The sequence below is a fragment of the Leopardus geoffroyi genome, chromosome X, assembly GCF_018350155.1.
Source record: "Leopardus geoffroyi isolate Oge1 chromosome X, O.geoffroyi_Oge1_pat1.0, whole genome shotgun sequence".
NCBI classification, from domain to species: Eukaryota; Metazoa; Chordata; class Mammalia; order Carnivora; family Felidae; genus Leopardus; species Leopardus geoffroyi.
In genome coordinates this window covers 97,962,059-97,978,359 of record NC_059343.1, presented here as the reverse complement: position 1 = coordinate 97,978,359, position 16,301 = coordinate 97,962,059, and the positions used below count along the sequence as shown (strand labels likewise).

The 16,301-nt window shown below is 43.6% G+C and overlaps 1 protein-coding gene across 5 annotated transcripts in view; it reads right to left on the bottom strand.

The window, feature by feature from the left end:
* The window catches only part of DOCK11 (dedicator of cytokinesis 11), a 202,512-nt gene that overhangs the window by 127,302 nt on the left and 58,909 nt on the right, over positions 1 to 16,301 (bottom strand). For all 5 annotated transcript variants that reach the window (XM_045470976.1, XM_045470977.1, XM_045470973.1 and 2 more), the window contains exons 7-10: positions 5,523 to 5,657; positions 2,927 to 3,104; positions 2,415 to 2,494; positions 974 to 1,057 (exon numbers count right to left, since the gene is read on the bottom strand). In XM_045470976.1, coding sequence (XP_045326932.1) covers positions 974 to 1,057; positions 2,415 to 2,494; positions 2,927 to 3,104; positions 5,523 to 5,657 — 477 coding nt within the window. The remainder of the gene's footprint in view (positions 1 to 973; positions 1,058 to 2,414; positions 2,495 to 2,926; positions 3,105 to 5,522; positions 5,658 to 16,301) is intronic.

The window sequence follows — 16,301 nt, the reverse complement described above, 5'->3', positions numbered from 1 at the left end:
TCACAGTCATGAGATCGAGCCCCGCATCGGGCTCCCCGCGGAGCGTGGAGCCTGCTTGGGATTCTCTGTCTTTCCCCCTCGCCCTGCCCCACTCTCTTCTCTCTCTCAAAATAAACGAATTTTTTAAAAAAGAAATATATCTGTAACACTTACATACTGTCGAGTTTTTCCATTTAAACAAATCAGCCTTTTTTTTTTTTTTTTTCAACGTTTATTTATTTTTGGGACAGAGAGAGACAGAGCATGAACGGGGGAGGGGCAGAGAGAGAGGGAGACACAGAATCGGAAACAGGCTCCAGGCTCTGAGCCATCAGCCCAGAGCCCGACGCGGGGCTCGAACTCACCGACCGCGAGATCGTGACCTGGCTGAAGTCGGACGCTTAACCGACTGCGCCACCCAGGCGCCCCCAAATCAGCCTTTCAATGAGAAAATACGGAATTAAACACGAAGTGCACAGATCTTAGTACAAAAAGTGCCTCGCTCTCACGAAAGAGGTTAAAATACGCAACTGCCCGTAAACCTGCACATCCCCGCACTAATTTCCCCTTGAAGCGGGATCAAGCCAGACGTGAACATCGAGAGTGGAAAATCAACCACATTTCTCATAGGACGTCTTTATACTGCAGAGATCTGCTGTCTCTGGATCACACTTGTATTTAATGGGTTAAAAGAGTACCAGCACCATCTTCAAGGGTTCTTTAATTTATCTCTTTTGAGGAGATGAACTAAAAAGAATATAGGGAAGGAGGGGAAAAAACAAACAAACGTGTATTCAGTCTCAAACTATTTGCATATGTGACAGTCCTCTTGAGGAAGTTAGCTGTTAAGCTACTTGTTCAAAGTGAACATGACAAATACAGAATAGGTATGACCCGGTGGTACAAAACATCAATGGTTTCAACATTTCACAGATGTTGTTTACCTGACTAAGCGATGACTCTTTGATTATTTAAAGAAATAGGTCATTGATACCTGGACTTCCGAATCAAAAGAAAAGAGATTCTGTCTTCCGTCCCCTCTGCTGAGTTTATTTAGCTGTTCAGTTTCTCTGCCGTACTAAAATTAAAAATATACACACCGAACGTTACTTCATTTCCTTCAAAACAGTATTAAATAACATTTAAATATCTAGTTTAGGTGGGGCGCTTGGCTGGCTCAGTTGGGAGAGCGTGCGTTTCCAGATCTGGGGGTTGTGAGTTCAAGCCCCGTGGTGGGTGTAGAGATTATTTTTAAAAAAATACCTAGTTTGTGAAACTACCCTCTGACAGATCTTCAAAAAATATACTATTTCCCAGTTCCATATAACTTAATGCAGATAAAAAAACGTGTGCTGGGTGGAGAGTCACCATTGCTACGACCCATGATGAGCTGTAGATCAGGTTCTTATACCTTCTATGTGCCTCTCATAACATCAAGAATCTTGATCAACCCACCGTAGTACAAAAAAGGAATGTAAGAGATTTGAATGCAAAAGAAAAACGAATGACAAAACACTATCTTCTCCACACCCGGTGCTAGCCATGGGATATCATATACAATTCCGATTCCATCGCTTGAGGAAAAACATAATGGGCTGTATAGCCTGGAATGTCAAAGACTCAGAAAGGATAGATTAAAATCTACAAAATCACAGAAAACCTAGATCAGGGCTCATGAGCGTGTTCCTAAGTTTTGGAAAATTGCTGTGAAGTTTAAGAGAAGGGAAATTTTTTTTCTTTTAAGAGAAGCGTAAATTTCAAGTAGAAAAAAATAACTTCTAAGCTTATGTAATTTAGTAGCCCAAGAAGAAGAATCAAGTGAAAATATCAACAGGTTTAATGAGGATTTAAATGAATAAATGGGGTATAAGCTTCTGCTCTACTACGGTATAGAGTCCACAGAGTAAAATATGTAACCTACTAAGATAGGTATGATAATCGCCTCTACACTTTCCAAGTTAGCTCATTTCAAACTTCAAAGAGTGGAGTAATTAACACAAATGATGTCTGGTCACCAAAATCTTTCTCTGATGAAATTATTCATATACGCGTATGTATGTATTTACATAGAGACAGAATATGTGATTTTCACATGAAATTAACAGATGCAGATCATTAGACTATCACGTTCAATATGCATCAATACCCCTTGAACGAAGAATATTTATTTTATGAATGACATTAATAAAGTCACAAAAATTTAACAGTACCTCCTGCCATCTAGGGGGAAAAAAAAAGATATTCTACACTGTTAGCAGGCCCTTGTAAATCCAACTGTAGGAGTGTAACTTTTCTCTTACAATCTCTACCTGTTTCACTAATTTGCTGTGGTTTTTAACTTAGAAATGACATTGCCAAATGGAATCCAGCATTAAAACTAATAGCTAATCCTGCACTGTCTCAGTTGAAGGCAAGTTGCCATAAGAAAGATGTACCTTCATCAGTTCCGGATGCATACTCCTTTCCAAGCTGGCCATGATGTTCTCGGCTTTTCCTTGGCTGCTAGTTTCATCTTCTGCAAATTCATTAAAAGCAGATGTTCCAAACCATGCAGACCATTACTAATCACCTAAGAAGAATATCCTAACTATCTCTCCCACCCCATCCTCTCCTACCAGATTTACTGCAAAGAATTTTGATTATGAAAGCATGGGGAAAACTTTAATGGACTTTTGACAATCTGCCATGAATTCCCTATCCGTTTTAGTCTGGTGATATTTCATGTGTCAGAGCCCATGAAACATCAACTCTTCAAAACAAAAAAAAAAAAAAAAAGAAAGAAAGAAAAAGAAAGAAAGAAAATCCATCAACCTCCATAGTCACTTTTAATGAGGAAGTAGGTCAACCTTCAAGATTAAGAGTTCTGTATTTACCCTACACAAAGGACATTCCCATGGATTAAAGATAAGAGCTCTACCTCGATAATGAATCATTTAAAAATTCTGACCTTGCGTTGTTTCTACCGTCTCCTTTTTCTCTTGCACTAAACTGTCGGTATTGATCTGAATAATCTTTTTCAAAGTTAGCAACCATTCCTCCATTTCCTGCTCAGTCTCAGCAGCCAGATAATGGCTATACTTATCTAACATCTTGAGTTCGAATGCATGACGGCGCATTTTGGGGCACTAGAGAAAAAAAAGAAAAGAAAAAGAAAAAGCATGTGTCCAGTTAGTTACCTTTTCAATGTTAGATTTCATTAGTTTATTTTTACCTCTGCTCAGCACATATGCACGTCAATACTGTCGTGAATGAACTGCTTCTTTCAACAAGAAATAGAAACTCCCAGACGATGAATGACCATGTCAAATGTGCCATTTTTATTCCCCTCTATACTGGGCACAGTGCTACATGCACAAAGTTGGCATAAGACATGACTTGTTGACTGAGGATTATCACTTAAGGCCTTTTCATATCTAGAGAATCGAACCACCAGCATCAAAATAAGCAAATGTTTTTAATTCTTTCTACCCTGCTTAAAGTTTTTCTTGCATATTTATAGATTTTCAAAATCAGCCCTTGGAAACAAGCTCTGATGTGCTTTGAAATAAACCTGGCACTTGCTTTATATCCCACCATAAAACGAGGTTTCGATACCTAATTCACGTTACTGTGCATAACAGGAAATGCATCACAATAGCATAAAAGAAGACTATGGTTGGTTCACATTAAATTGTGGCTCTCAGTAAAAATTATGGGAATGACCTATGCTGAATACTAGCACAGAAGGAAAATAAAAGCCTCCTCCTCTCCTCAAACATGATGACACATTCTTTTACATTACCACCTTCTCTGTCATGACAAAAGAAATGACACACTCTCCCCGCTCCCCACTACCTCAGCATTAATTTCAAGAAAGGTTCATGAATCAGTCATTTTCCACCACGTGGTCATGATTCAAGAAGGAACCAACAAAGTTCCTCCTTCTCATCTTCAAAGTATAGCAAAGCATGAAATCAAACGGCAGTAGCAAATCATCAAGATTTATATATTTGAAAATATTTGGGAGGGGGAATCATAAATGCAAGGAGAAAGCAGCGGCTGGGAACATTATAAAGGACAGTCAATCTGGACCGGAGCTAATCGAGAAAATCTAGGAATCACGTACCTTCTTTATTCCAGTAAGATAAGAAAGCTGTAGCTTTCTATATATAGGTAACTTTTATTTACATAGATCTTTATATATTTTTTAAATGATTATTTTGAGAGAGAGGGAGGGAGCGTGCACGTGCACGCACCCACACATGCACGTACGCAGACTCACGTGCAAGCTGGGGAGGGGCAGGGCGGGGGGGGGGGGGGTGAAGGTGGGGGGGGTGGTGGTGAGGGCGGGGAGGGGAGAGAATCCCAAGCAGGCTCCATGCTGTCAGCGCGGAGCCCGACATGGGGCTCAACCTCATGAACCGTGAGACCGTGACCTGAGCCAAAATCAAGACCCAGATGCTTAACCGACTGAGCCAGCCAGGCGCCCCAGATCTTGTTATTTTTTAAAGTGTTTTCTATTCGATCCGCATGACAATCTCATTTGAGTTGAATTCATAGTAAGTGGGATTGATAATAAGATTCAGGCAGGATGAGGACACTGAACCAGCATCTCCTGCCTCTTCATCAGCTGGCTCTGTAGTGATGGCTCCATCTCTTGACCAATCGACTTCCTACTTACGCCATCTGTCTGCCCTCTCTCCCATTGCATCTTTGTCCATGCCCCCTCAGTAATTCAAATCAGCAAACACTTGTGAAGCCTCTACTCAGTCCACAACGCTGCTAATTATTACAGGGGACAGAGACATGAATAAGAGACAGTCCCTCTAATCCCAACATGAGCGGAGTAGAGCATAACATGAGCTGTATAAGGGGTGCAGGGGGCATGAGGTTAGAAAGCGGGGGGAGGCCAAATCACTGTAACCTGTAAGGTCACAGTAAGAGGTTTAGCTCTCCCACTGCAAGATAATAAATCAAGAACCAAGAGGTTTTAAGTAGACAAGTGAAGGACCCTATCTATGTCTGAGGAAGATGGGCTGCCACAAGATAACAAATCAGAAGGCAGGAAGGCAAGACTCTAGGCAAGAGCAGACAAAAAGGAGAACCAGAGGAAGGGAACGGAAAGAAGGGAAGAGATCAAGAAGCACTTTGGAGCCAGACTCTGACTGAATACTGGCACAGAGCGAGAACAGGTTCCTAGTGTAAATGTTTTGGTGGATGGAGATGCCACTGACCAAGACAGAAAAATGCTGATGTTCTTAATAGTTGATTGATAACCCTCTTCAAGAAAGAGAAGGAGGGGCGCCTGGCTGGCTCAGTCGGTTAAGCACCCGACTCTGGCTCAGGTCATGGTCTCAAGGTTCGTGAGTTCGAGCCTCGCATCAGTATAGAGCCTGCTTCTGATCCTCTGTCTCCCTCTCTCGGCCACTCCCTGGTGAGTACGTGTGTGTGTGTGCGCACACGTGCACCGGCATGCGTGGGCTCTCTTTCTCTCTCAAAAAATAGTAAACATTTAAAAAAAGAAGAAGAAGAAAGAGAAGAAAAGATAACATCTATAGCCTTACCTGAACAACGTCGATGCAGGCGTCCAGGTAGATGCAACCTTTAGATTCTTTTGAATTTTTCTCATCTTTATAGGAATTGAGAATATATGAACCGTCAGGAAGTTGAGTCAAGTAAAAATACCGTCTCTTGAATACCTACAGGGGAAAACCCAGCAATGATACATTTGTTACATATACAATGCATTTGAACAGCTTATTTGAACTAAAAACCTTGAAGGGCTTGCCACAGTCATTACATCTGGACAATCTTCAGACAACTCTGAGAAGTTATTAGGAATTACAATTATCTTCACTTTCTTAAGATGAGAAATTTCAAGGCAAGTGATTTCCTCTCAGTTAATCTAGAGAAGACCTTTTTTTGTTTTTTCGTTTTTTAACACATTTTAACACTTTATTTTTTTTTTAAAGATTTTTAAGGAATCTCTACACACAACGTGGGGCTCGAACCTACAACCCTGAGATCAAGAGTCACGTGCTTTTCTGAGTGGGTCAGCCAGGCGCCCCTGTTTTAACACTTTAAAGTTGATAAGGCATTGGGGCACCTGGGTGGCTCAGTTAAGCGCCCACCTCTTGATTTTGGGTCAGGTCATGATCTCATGGTTTGTGAGTTCGAGCCCCACGGGAGGGGGTCTGTGCGGACAGTGCGGAGCCTGCTTGGGATTCTGTCTCCCTCTCTCTCTGCCCTTCCCCTGCTTGCTTGCTATCTCTCTCTCTCTAAAATAACTGAAAATAAGCTTTTTAAAAAGTCAAGTCTATAAAGCATTTTTTGTATCTGGCTCACTGTCCGTTTCACTGTAGCGTCCTTCCCCCCATTTTATTGCAAAACCATGAGTGGGTTCTCATAATTCCATTCACATCACCACAAATCCAAGCACAAATACAAAAATATTCTGGAAGTTTGAAGAAAAAAACAGACATGTACGGCGAAAAAATAAAAATACAAAATGTATATACATACACATAGCCCCCATGATGTATTTTCATCTCACCTGCACACCTTAGTGGACTCGCCTATATTGTTCCATGTCCTCATTTCTGGAAGCCCAGCCTAGAATGTACTTGCAGGGAAACAGGGAGAGTCACTGCTTGCCTCCCAGTTGTCCCCCGAGTGCCCAGAATGCTGAGATCTGAGTCAATAAGCCCAATGGGATTGTGATTTGCAATCAGGCATTCACAACAGTTACGGAGGAACCTTTCATTACCAACTCACAGCAAAACCCACAGGAACGGGGAGAAGGAGGTAGACAGTCGGATTTGTTCTTGCTGGCCCTCTAGGCTCCCTTACGAAGTCTTAGACCTGATCAAAGAGGTTGAAGGGGGGATTTGGAGCTCTCTGATGAGCCTATGCTTCTTTTAATAAGCCACAGCTTGGAGACTGTGTCAAGCATCTGTTCTGGTAAAATTCCCCAGGATGCTAGATCTAACATCATTCCAGGGTGGGAATGGGTGGGAATGGAAAGAGGCTGGGACACAGGCTCTTGGTGATTATTGAGGAAGCACTTTCTTATGCTTCTTGTCTTACAGAAGTTGGCTTTAAGGTTTAAGCTTGCCACTTCCAATCACCCATCTGATTATCCAGTACAGTCTCAGACTATTTGAAGAACTTTAATTATGGAAAGAGTATTATTTGGCAAGATCATTCTCGAAAATGACAATTTCTGGCCAAGTATTTGAAATGCCAACAATTTATTTTTCCATAACATGAATAAGCAAATATATATACATTTTAAGGGGCATTTCTTTTTAGGAAAATCAATGAAGAGAAATAATACGCTCGTAATTAATTTCAACTTGTTTCAGTATCACTGATTTTAGAACGAATGACAAAAATATACCAGTGCGAGGAACACCCTAACAGGTTAGACTGGTAAATGCTACGGCTTCTATTTCAGGGAGCGGCCATGTGGGTTTGCAGATCAACAGAAAGGAGTCCAAACAGAAAATTATCACTTTGTTTTGCAACGCCAATCAAGCAAATATTACTACGAAGGTACAGAAAGTGTGTGTGCGTGATCTCACAATATGAGGATATATACTTCTCATATTTCATTCACCTACATTTAAGTTTACAGGAGCTATAGCTGAAGAAACCTAGATTCACATATAAGGAAAACGTTAATCACAGTGCTGATTTTATACGCACACAAATACATACACACAGCTGACTCTTGAACAACGTGGTTTTGAACTGCCCGGGTCCACTTACACATGGATTTTTTTTTTTTAAACACATTACCATACTGTAAATGTATTTTCTCTTCCTTATGACTTTTTTTTTTCAACGTTTTTTATTTATTTTTTTTTGGGACAGAGAGAGACAGAGCATGAACGGGGGAGGGGCAGAGAGAGAGGGAGACACAGAATCGGAAACAGGCTCCAGGCTCTGAGCCATCAGCCCAGAGCCTGACACGGGGCTCGAACTCACGGACCGCGAGATCGTGACCTGGCTGAAGTCGGATGCTTAACCGACCGCACCACCCAGGCGCCCCCCTTATGACTTTCTTAATAACATTTTCTTTTGTCTATTGTAAGAATACAGTATATAATACATATCACATACAAAATATGTGTTAATTGACTGGCTATGTTATCCATAAGACTTCAGGTCAACGAGTTATCAGTAATTAAGTTTTCAGGGAGCCAAAACTTAACATAGGGATTTTCCACTGCGCAGGGGGTCGGCACCCCTAACCCGTTCCCCACTTCCCTGCACTGTTCAAGTCAACTGTATATGTTTGCTTATTTTCATGACAATGGTTCATATCTGTTATTTACATGACGAGACCAGGGGTGCTGGGTGGCTCGGCTGAGCATCTGACTCTTGATTTTGGCTCAGGTCATGATCCCAGGGTCGTGGAATCGAGCCCTACCAGCCCGGGCTCCATGCTGATCATAGAGCCTGCTTAGGATTCTCTCTCCCTTTCCCCTCTGCCCCTCTCCCCTGCATGTGCTCTCTCTCTAAAATAAAAATCGGGGCGCCTGGGTGGCTCAGTTGGTTAAGCTCCGATTTCGGCTCAGGTCACGATCTCACAGCTCATGGGTTCGAGCCCCGCATGGGGCTCTGTGCTGACGACTCGGAGCCTGGAGCCTGCTTCGGATTCTGTGTCTCCCTCTCTCCTTGCCCCTCCCCCACTCACGCTCGGTGCCTCTCTCTCTCTCAAAAACAAACATTTAAAAAACTTTTAACAAAAAGAATTTTTAAAAATAATAAATAAATGAAAATGATGAGACCAGACAACCTAAAACGACACACTGTGCCCAAAGGAATAAAACACCCCTGTTTCAAAGCTATTACAGTAATTATGCATGGCACAAATGAAAGCTCATTTCCCAGGTGAAAATTACAACCCCGTTAGAACCTGACCTGTGATTCAAACCTAAAACTCGAGTAGAATCCACTTGCAGAGTCCATAGCCAGCAACAAAGAGCGTGGCAAGGGAAAGGAAAACACAGAGCAAAACACTTGTGGTACGGAGTCAAATTATAGTCCGCGAAATTTTTTTTCACGTACAGCTGCCTCACCAAGCAAAGACGTTTTGTGGCAGCCGCCACTTCCAATATTAGCAAAGCACATCATTACAATAGAGAGGGAAAGGGATCTGAAATTACAGTAAATCACTTCCTGTAACATTGCAATTATGTCTAAATGGGGGTACTGAGGTAGGTAGCTCATGAATCCGGGGAGAAAACAGATGCCTGCAAATCCTCCGACCTTGATTCTCGGCCAGCACGCCTGCTCACCAGCATGAAGCTGTCCTCAAGACTCTGCTTCTCGGCTTCCTCACTTGTAAAATGGGATCCGGCCACCGGATCTATACGACCATTTTTTTTTTTTTTTTCACAATCTACAAATAATCGTATCGAAACTGAACAAGTTACACAGCAGCCTTCCTAGGGTAGGGGCCACCCTCTCCAAGCAATTTCTCACGGGCTCGAAATGCAATTGATACAGGAAGGAATTTTAAGTCATTTCTATGGAAATCAGGCTCTGCAACGACAGATCTGAAAGATCTGGAAGATCTCTTCTCATCCTGAGAGTCTGGGCTATATGTCGGGTTTCAACTTCTGGGGAGCTGTTAAAATAAGGACTATATCGGGGCGCCTGGGTGGCTCAGTCAGTTAAGTGTTCGGCTCTTGGTTTCAGCTCAGGTCATGATCTCACCGTTCTTGGGCTCGAGCCCCGGGTCAGGCTCTGTGCTGACAGTGAGGAGCCTGCTTGAGATTCTCTTTCTCCCTCTCTCTCTGCCCCTCCCCTGCTCGTGCTCTCTCTCTCAAAATAAATAAATATGAAAAAAAATTTTTAATTAAAAATAATAAAATAAAATAAGGACTATATCAAACAGTGGCAATTACTCTGTCTCATACCTCTCATTCTGCAGCCCTCAAGTCCTTTGTAACCAACAGCTAATTCTTTTAATGTCACTGGAGATAATAAGCTAATTAGCCACACTTTACTTAACAGCAAACTGAGCGACCAACAGCTCACTCAAGTTCACACAGGCAAGTCAAGGACAGAACTACAATCAGGGGCACCTGGGTGGCTCAGTCGGTTAAATGTCCGACTTCGGCTTAGGTCATGATCTCGTGGGTTCACATCCCACGTCGGGCTCTGTGCTGACAGCTCGGAGCCTGGAGCCTGCTTCAGATTCCGTCTCCCTCCCTCTCTGCCCCTCCTCTGCTTGTACTCTCTCTCAAAAATACATAAACACACAAACAAAAAAGAACTAGAATCAGAAGGCCAGGAGGATGACAAAGAAAGTCTTGCCCAAACCCTCCAATGGCTTCCCATCGAAGACCACAAGCCCTCACCATAGCCTACGATGATGTACGTGATCTGGCCTCAGATGACCTCTTGGGCTTTATTTCTAATTATGCTACTCGAGCTACACCGGCTTACCTGCTGTTCCTCAAACACCCCACGCAAGTGCCCTTGGGTCTTTGCACTGTTTCCTTGGCCTGGAATCCTCTTCCTCCCCATATCCACACAGTTCACTCTGTCACTTCTAAGAGGACCACCTGCCCTCGTGATGGCACAACATTCTATCTTTTTCAATCAGCGATCGCTATCCAAATATATCTTCTTCATCCGTTTATTTATTCGCTGCCTGGCACTTTTAGCCTGCTGAGGCCCACATCTCATCCATTGCTACATCCCCAGTACCTACAATGGCACCTGCAGACTCAATACAAGTTTGCAAAAGAAATGATGAATGAATAATTCATTCCCCAGTACAGATTCTCCAGTGGTTGCATGCAATAGAATGGTACTTCTCTGTAATGTCCGTATTCTTCCTCCTCCTCGCCTTTATTGTTTTTCCTAGATGGTGGACACAGCTGAAAATTGCCCCACCTTATTCAGTGAGGGGCCTGGATCCTACCAGTGGCCCACTCAGACCACCCAGAAGAGTAACACAGAAAGGAAGCCAAAAGAGGTAATTCTCTGGGATCGAGTCTTGCCAAGTCTCCTTAAAACCCTGAGCTGTCTGGATGACAACCTTTTAAACATTTACCACATGACCCTTTCTGGAGCCAGAACAAAGGCTTTCTGTCACTCAGCTGAATCAAAGATGGAGGGTAGGAAAGTTCGAGCACCGAAGTATCCTCAAGTCAGGAGAGCCTTTTATCATGCGATCTACCAAATCTCAAGGGTGTTCACCTACGTGCGTTACCTGGAGGGTAATTTCTCTACTGCTAGATTACATGAACCAGGAGCCCTGAGAAAGAATGCTCTGAACGATTTAGCAAAGTAGGTAGGCAAAGTAGGTGGGCCAGGAGTGATGGTGGGAACGGGGCTGGAGAAGCTTACTTGAGTCTCAGAACAGAAGACAAGGGGCAGCGAGGAAGCGGAGAAGGCAGGAGAGCAAGACGACAGAAACAATAGAGAAGAAAACCCCAGGACTTATCAGAAAACCAAGTTGCAGTTAATTATACCAGAATGTCAGGAGCATAATCCTGCTGAAGAACCCCTACCAGTACGTTGGCAACCTAATATATCACCTATCTCTCTTCACCCTATCATTTTACAGTCCTACCAGCTTTTAATATATCACATAGGTCTACCCTCTGGGAAACTGGTTACAAATCAAATAGCTTTCTTTTTTTTTTTTTTTTTAAATAACTCCACCATATCTGGGCACCGGAGATTTTTTTTAACTATTTAGTCTGAAGCAAAGTCTAGTGGGAAAGGTCTACAAATCCGCCCTTCTCATTGCAGACGGGTTACTTTATCAGCTTTATTTCAGTGGTTCACGGCCCTGCTCAAATTTTTGGCGACCCTCAATCACCCACAGGGTAGGGCGCACATGACCGATCCCACATTCAAGGTGTTCCCACAATCCTCCTAATAATCTAAATCTAAATAATCTAAATACAAATGGCTGACATCTGTGGAGGGGTTACTACCTTACAGTCTCTGGCTAAGTGCTTTCCTCATATTATATAGCACTTAATCGTCCTAACGACCTTGTATGAGGATTACTATTATCACCTCATGTTACAGAGGAGAAACTGAGGCACAGGGTGACACCAATGGATCCAATGAAATTTGTCCTCCCATGACCAGCCAACTTCCCCTAACACACCTGCCCTGTACATATATTGCCTCCAACACCCACCTCCTGATTTCCTTCCTTTGAGGCCCTACCCCCTTCAAAAAGCCTCCTGTGACTTCAGATCACAGTGAGCTGGACTCACAGAACACTTGGTCTCTGTACCACCTTTAAACAATATAGTATTTTTTTAAGTAAACTCTAACGCCCCATGTGGGGCTCGAACTCACCACCCCGCAATCAAGAGTCACACGTTCTACAGACTCAGCCAGCCAGGCACCCTGTATGCCATTTTTATTGGGTGTCTCATCTCCCTGAATAGGTTTTAAGTTCTGCATGTGAAACTTTTCTCTACCCTTTGCAATGCTAACACCTTGAGGGGCGCCTGGGTGGCTCAGTCAGTTAAGCATCCGACTTCGGCTCAGGTCATGATCTCACAGCTCGTGAGTTCGAGCCCCGCATCGGGCTCCGTGCTGACAGCTCAGAACCTGGAGCCGGCTTCAGATTCTATGTCTGTCTGTCTGTCTGTCTGTCTCTCTCTCTCTCTCTCTCTCTGCCACTCCCCTGCTCATGCTCTGTCACTCTCTCTCCCTCAAAAATAAACATTAAAAAAAATTTTTTTTAACCAAATTAGTGAGAAATCCCTTACCCATAAAATGACTACAATCTGTTTGTTCTAATAAACATAGTGACCTTGGCCTCCCAGAAATTCTTCTAATATCGTATATGCTTCCTTTCTTGGGTAAAACTCCCTCCATCTGTTGTTCTCCCAACACAGAAGGGAAAAAAACCCTCCTGTAACAGTCAAAGAATAAGTGAGGACTTTTTGACTCTGGATATATAACAAATGGCTCTCTTTTGTGCAAACAAGAAAAGGGGGAGGGGGCAGCAGAAGTGAGTCATACATCAAGCAGTTGAACTTACAACCCCGATAACATACCAAGACACTTCAACGTTTAATTGCTAAGAATGGGGAGGAGGAACTAGAGGAATGCGACCAAATTGAGCCAAGAAGAGGCATAAAGGTGGGTGTCCCAGGGGTTGGCCAAGAATCTGCCTTTTTTTTTTTTTTTAATGAAAAACCACCCTCAAGATCAGACTCTTCCCTATTCCATAGATCATTATATCCCCTAGGAAAAATAGCTCTAAATACCAGCGGAAGGTCAAATCCAACATCATAGCTATCTAGTCCACATTAAACTGCCTCCACCGATATGGAAAGGAGCTGAAAAAAGCAGATGTTTCTAGCGGTTACTTGAGAGAGAATGTAAATGAACAGGTTTCTGTCAAGATTGGCGTTTCTGTCTAAGAGATCATTTATTCTCAATGCTATCTTAAACTATTCTCCAAAACTTTTCCAGGAATTGAAGAGTGGCAGTGGGGTGTGTTCTCATTAACTAGAAAGTACAAATTGAGGAAATTAATCACCGATGACAAGGCTTGTCTTGTTTTAACATGAACACCAAGAGCAGAGCAGATCATAAGCTCTGAGTAAAATAGTCGCTGCGAACAGACAACCCCCGAGAGCTGCGCGACGCCAGCAGCCTCCTCGGTGAAAGGAAGCGATCAGGCACCGAGAACTGTGACTTGTGCCCTAATGCACATCATGACCAGCTTTCCTGCAGCCTGGGCTCCTCACGACTAATATCCTAGCCAACAACGGAGAGGCTCAGCAAGCACTTTGGGGAAAATCATGACAATGGCAGAAAATGATATAGACACGATCTTAACCAACCTGAGCTGGAGGAATGGCATGTGTTGGGGAAAATGCACATTTTTATTCCATAAATAGGGAGTCTCCTAGTCTTCGCATATGAAGAAATCAGCTTAGCTCCTTCACCAGCCCCTCTTCCATAGAGCCCATCACTATCAACTTGAATGTTCTTGCAAAACTGTCTAGCAGCTCGCTAGGGAGGATTAACTTTCTGAAGCAGCCTATATATGAATGACTTCAGCTACATCATTTATGTCACATGACAGATCATGTGGTTGCTTTCTCAAAAGACCTTATAAAGTAGGAGCCTCTTTTTTTAATGTTTATTTATTTTTGAGAGAGAGAGAGAGAGAGAGAATGAGCAGGGGAGGGGCAGAGGGAGAGTGGACAGAGGATCTGAAGTGGGCTCTGTGCTGACAGCAGAGAGCCTGATGCACGGCTCACACTCACGAACTTGTGAGATCATGACCCGAGCCAAAGTTGGACGCTTAACCCACTGAGCCACCCGGGCGCCCCTAAAGTAGGAGTCTTCTGATTCCCTTTTATCTACTGGACTTTGCTGAGTTTCTTCTAACCCTCTTTCCTTCCTTTTTTTTCTTTCCACCTTCTCTCATGACTCCATCTCTCCCTTCCTTGCCATTAGATTCCCTTATTTCTGATAGTCAAAAAGTCCAGGAAAAGGGGGCGTCTGGGAGGCTCAGTCGGTAGGCTATCTGATTCTTGATCTCAGGGTCGGGAGTTCAAGCCCCACACTGGGCGTGGAGACTACTTAAATCCAGGGAAAGGACTCGAGCTTGCTTATAAAAACAGCTGTCGTCCATAATTTCAAAGTTGCCAAAGGACTAACTTACATAATTTTTAAAACCCAGAAGTTTTTAGATGAATAAAGCCCCTTAAATTTACACGTCACCCGGAGAGGTACCAAGCTGCTCTAACTTTAATCCGTGTCGATCCCGGTGGAATCTGCAGGCCAATGTCAAGCCACAGCACACGAAGGAGGCACAGATAAAATAGAAGGGAAGGCATATGGCTCCCATAGGCTGTTATTGGCTAATGAGTCATGATTCATACCAAGATCCTTCTGTTGGAGCTTCCTGGTGAGTCTCCTGCCAGTCGGAGGGGCTATCAAAGCTTGAGTTGTGTGACAGAAAAGGTTCTTTGCTCTCAACCCTGCAAGCTCTAGGCCTGTGGTGCTCATCGCTAAAGCCACCAAAGCTTCTCGCCGGTGCGGACTAGACGTGCTAGCCGGCCGGGGAGCCCGGATCACCGATGGCGAAACTGCCTCCGGTATCAGGAAAATAGCTCAGATAATCACATGCCCCACTCATCTTCCCGTTTGCTTAGGAGACTCATTAGTATTCTTCACTTCAAAGGCTAACATAATAAAAACACATACAGAAGAGATCTTCCTCTCAGAATGGCTCATGAACTGTCAGCCCTTTGCCTCAGTGCCTCTGTCTCGACCTTTGCCAACTCTCCAAGAGCTGGGTCAGGGCTCACCCCATCTTTAGATTTAGACTCTCTCCTATGTCTGAGCCAGTCCAGGCCCGCACCAGGAAGAACGTGTCTGATCCGCCACCTAAGGGTGCAGGCCCGAGGCCCCCAGGGTGCCGAAGCTCACAGGCCCAGACTTCCACTTTGGCCCTCACTCCAAGTTCCAGTCTGGCCACTACGAACCTGCTACCTACACCCAACACCGCCCCCTCCCCCCCCATGACCCTTCTCCATAAGCCCTCTGTTTCCATAGAGAGGGCACGGTAAACGCTACGAGTTTCCACCAATTTTCATGATGCTGAACTAAATAACAGTTAAAACACAATTCTCACAGGAACAACAAAATATCTTGGCAAAAACCCCTCAGACACCTTTAACGGAGTCTGGCCGACCCTTCCTCTCTGCCCACCCTAGCTGTGATTAATCCTGAAATCCAATACTACTGCTTAGGAAGTAAAACCAGAAGAACACGGGATGTGTAATTCAGCTCCCAGAAATCCAAAATGGAAGGCCAGCATCCATAATGGAGACTAGCTGGGATCAGTGAAATCCGTGACCCGGCACAATTCCCAAATCTCATTATGGCCGATTTCAAATTATTCCCTATTCGTTTGTTGTTGTTGTTGTTGTTGTTTTAAGAGCTGTGTAGCACATATGTCACTTCGGTTTATTGTTCTTTTCCTTTCTTGGCCTACTGTGTGGTAGAAGTTTGAAAAAGAAGTGTTTTTAGCCTATGTGAATTATAGCTCACTAGAAAGAAAGAAAGAGAGAAAGAGAGAGAGAAAGAGAGAGAGAAAGAAAGAGAGAGAGAGAGAGAGAGAGAAAGAAAGAAAGAAAGAAAGAAAGAAAGAAAGAAAGAGGCCAAAACATGAGCAGCTGGGGTGAAAAAAGAGGCAACATAAAGGGCCTCGCTCAGCAACAACAGACCAACAATTAGCTGGAGACAAGCAGCAGCTGTCCCCTTCAGCCAGGCCATGTGGTCACCAAGTTGCCTCAGTCCCACCACCCGCTTCATGAATTTAT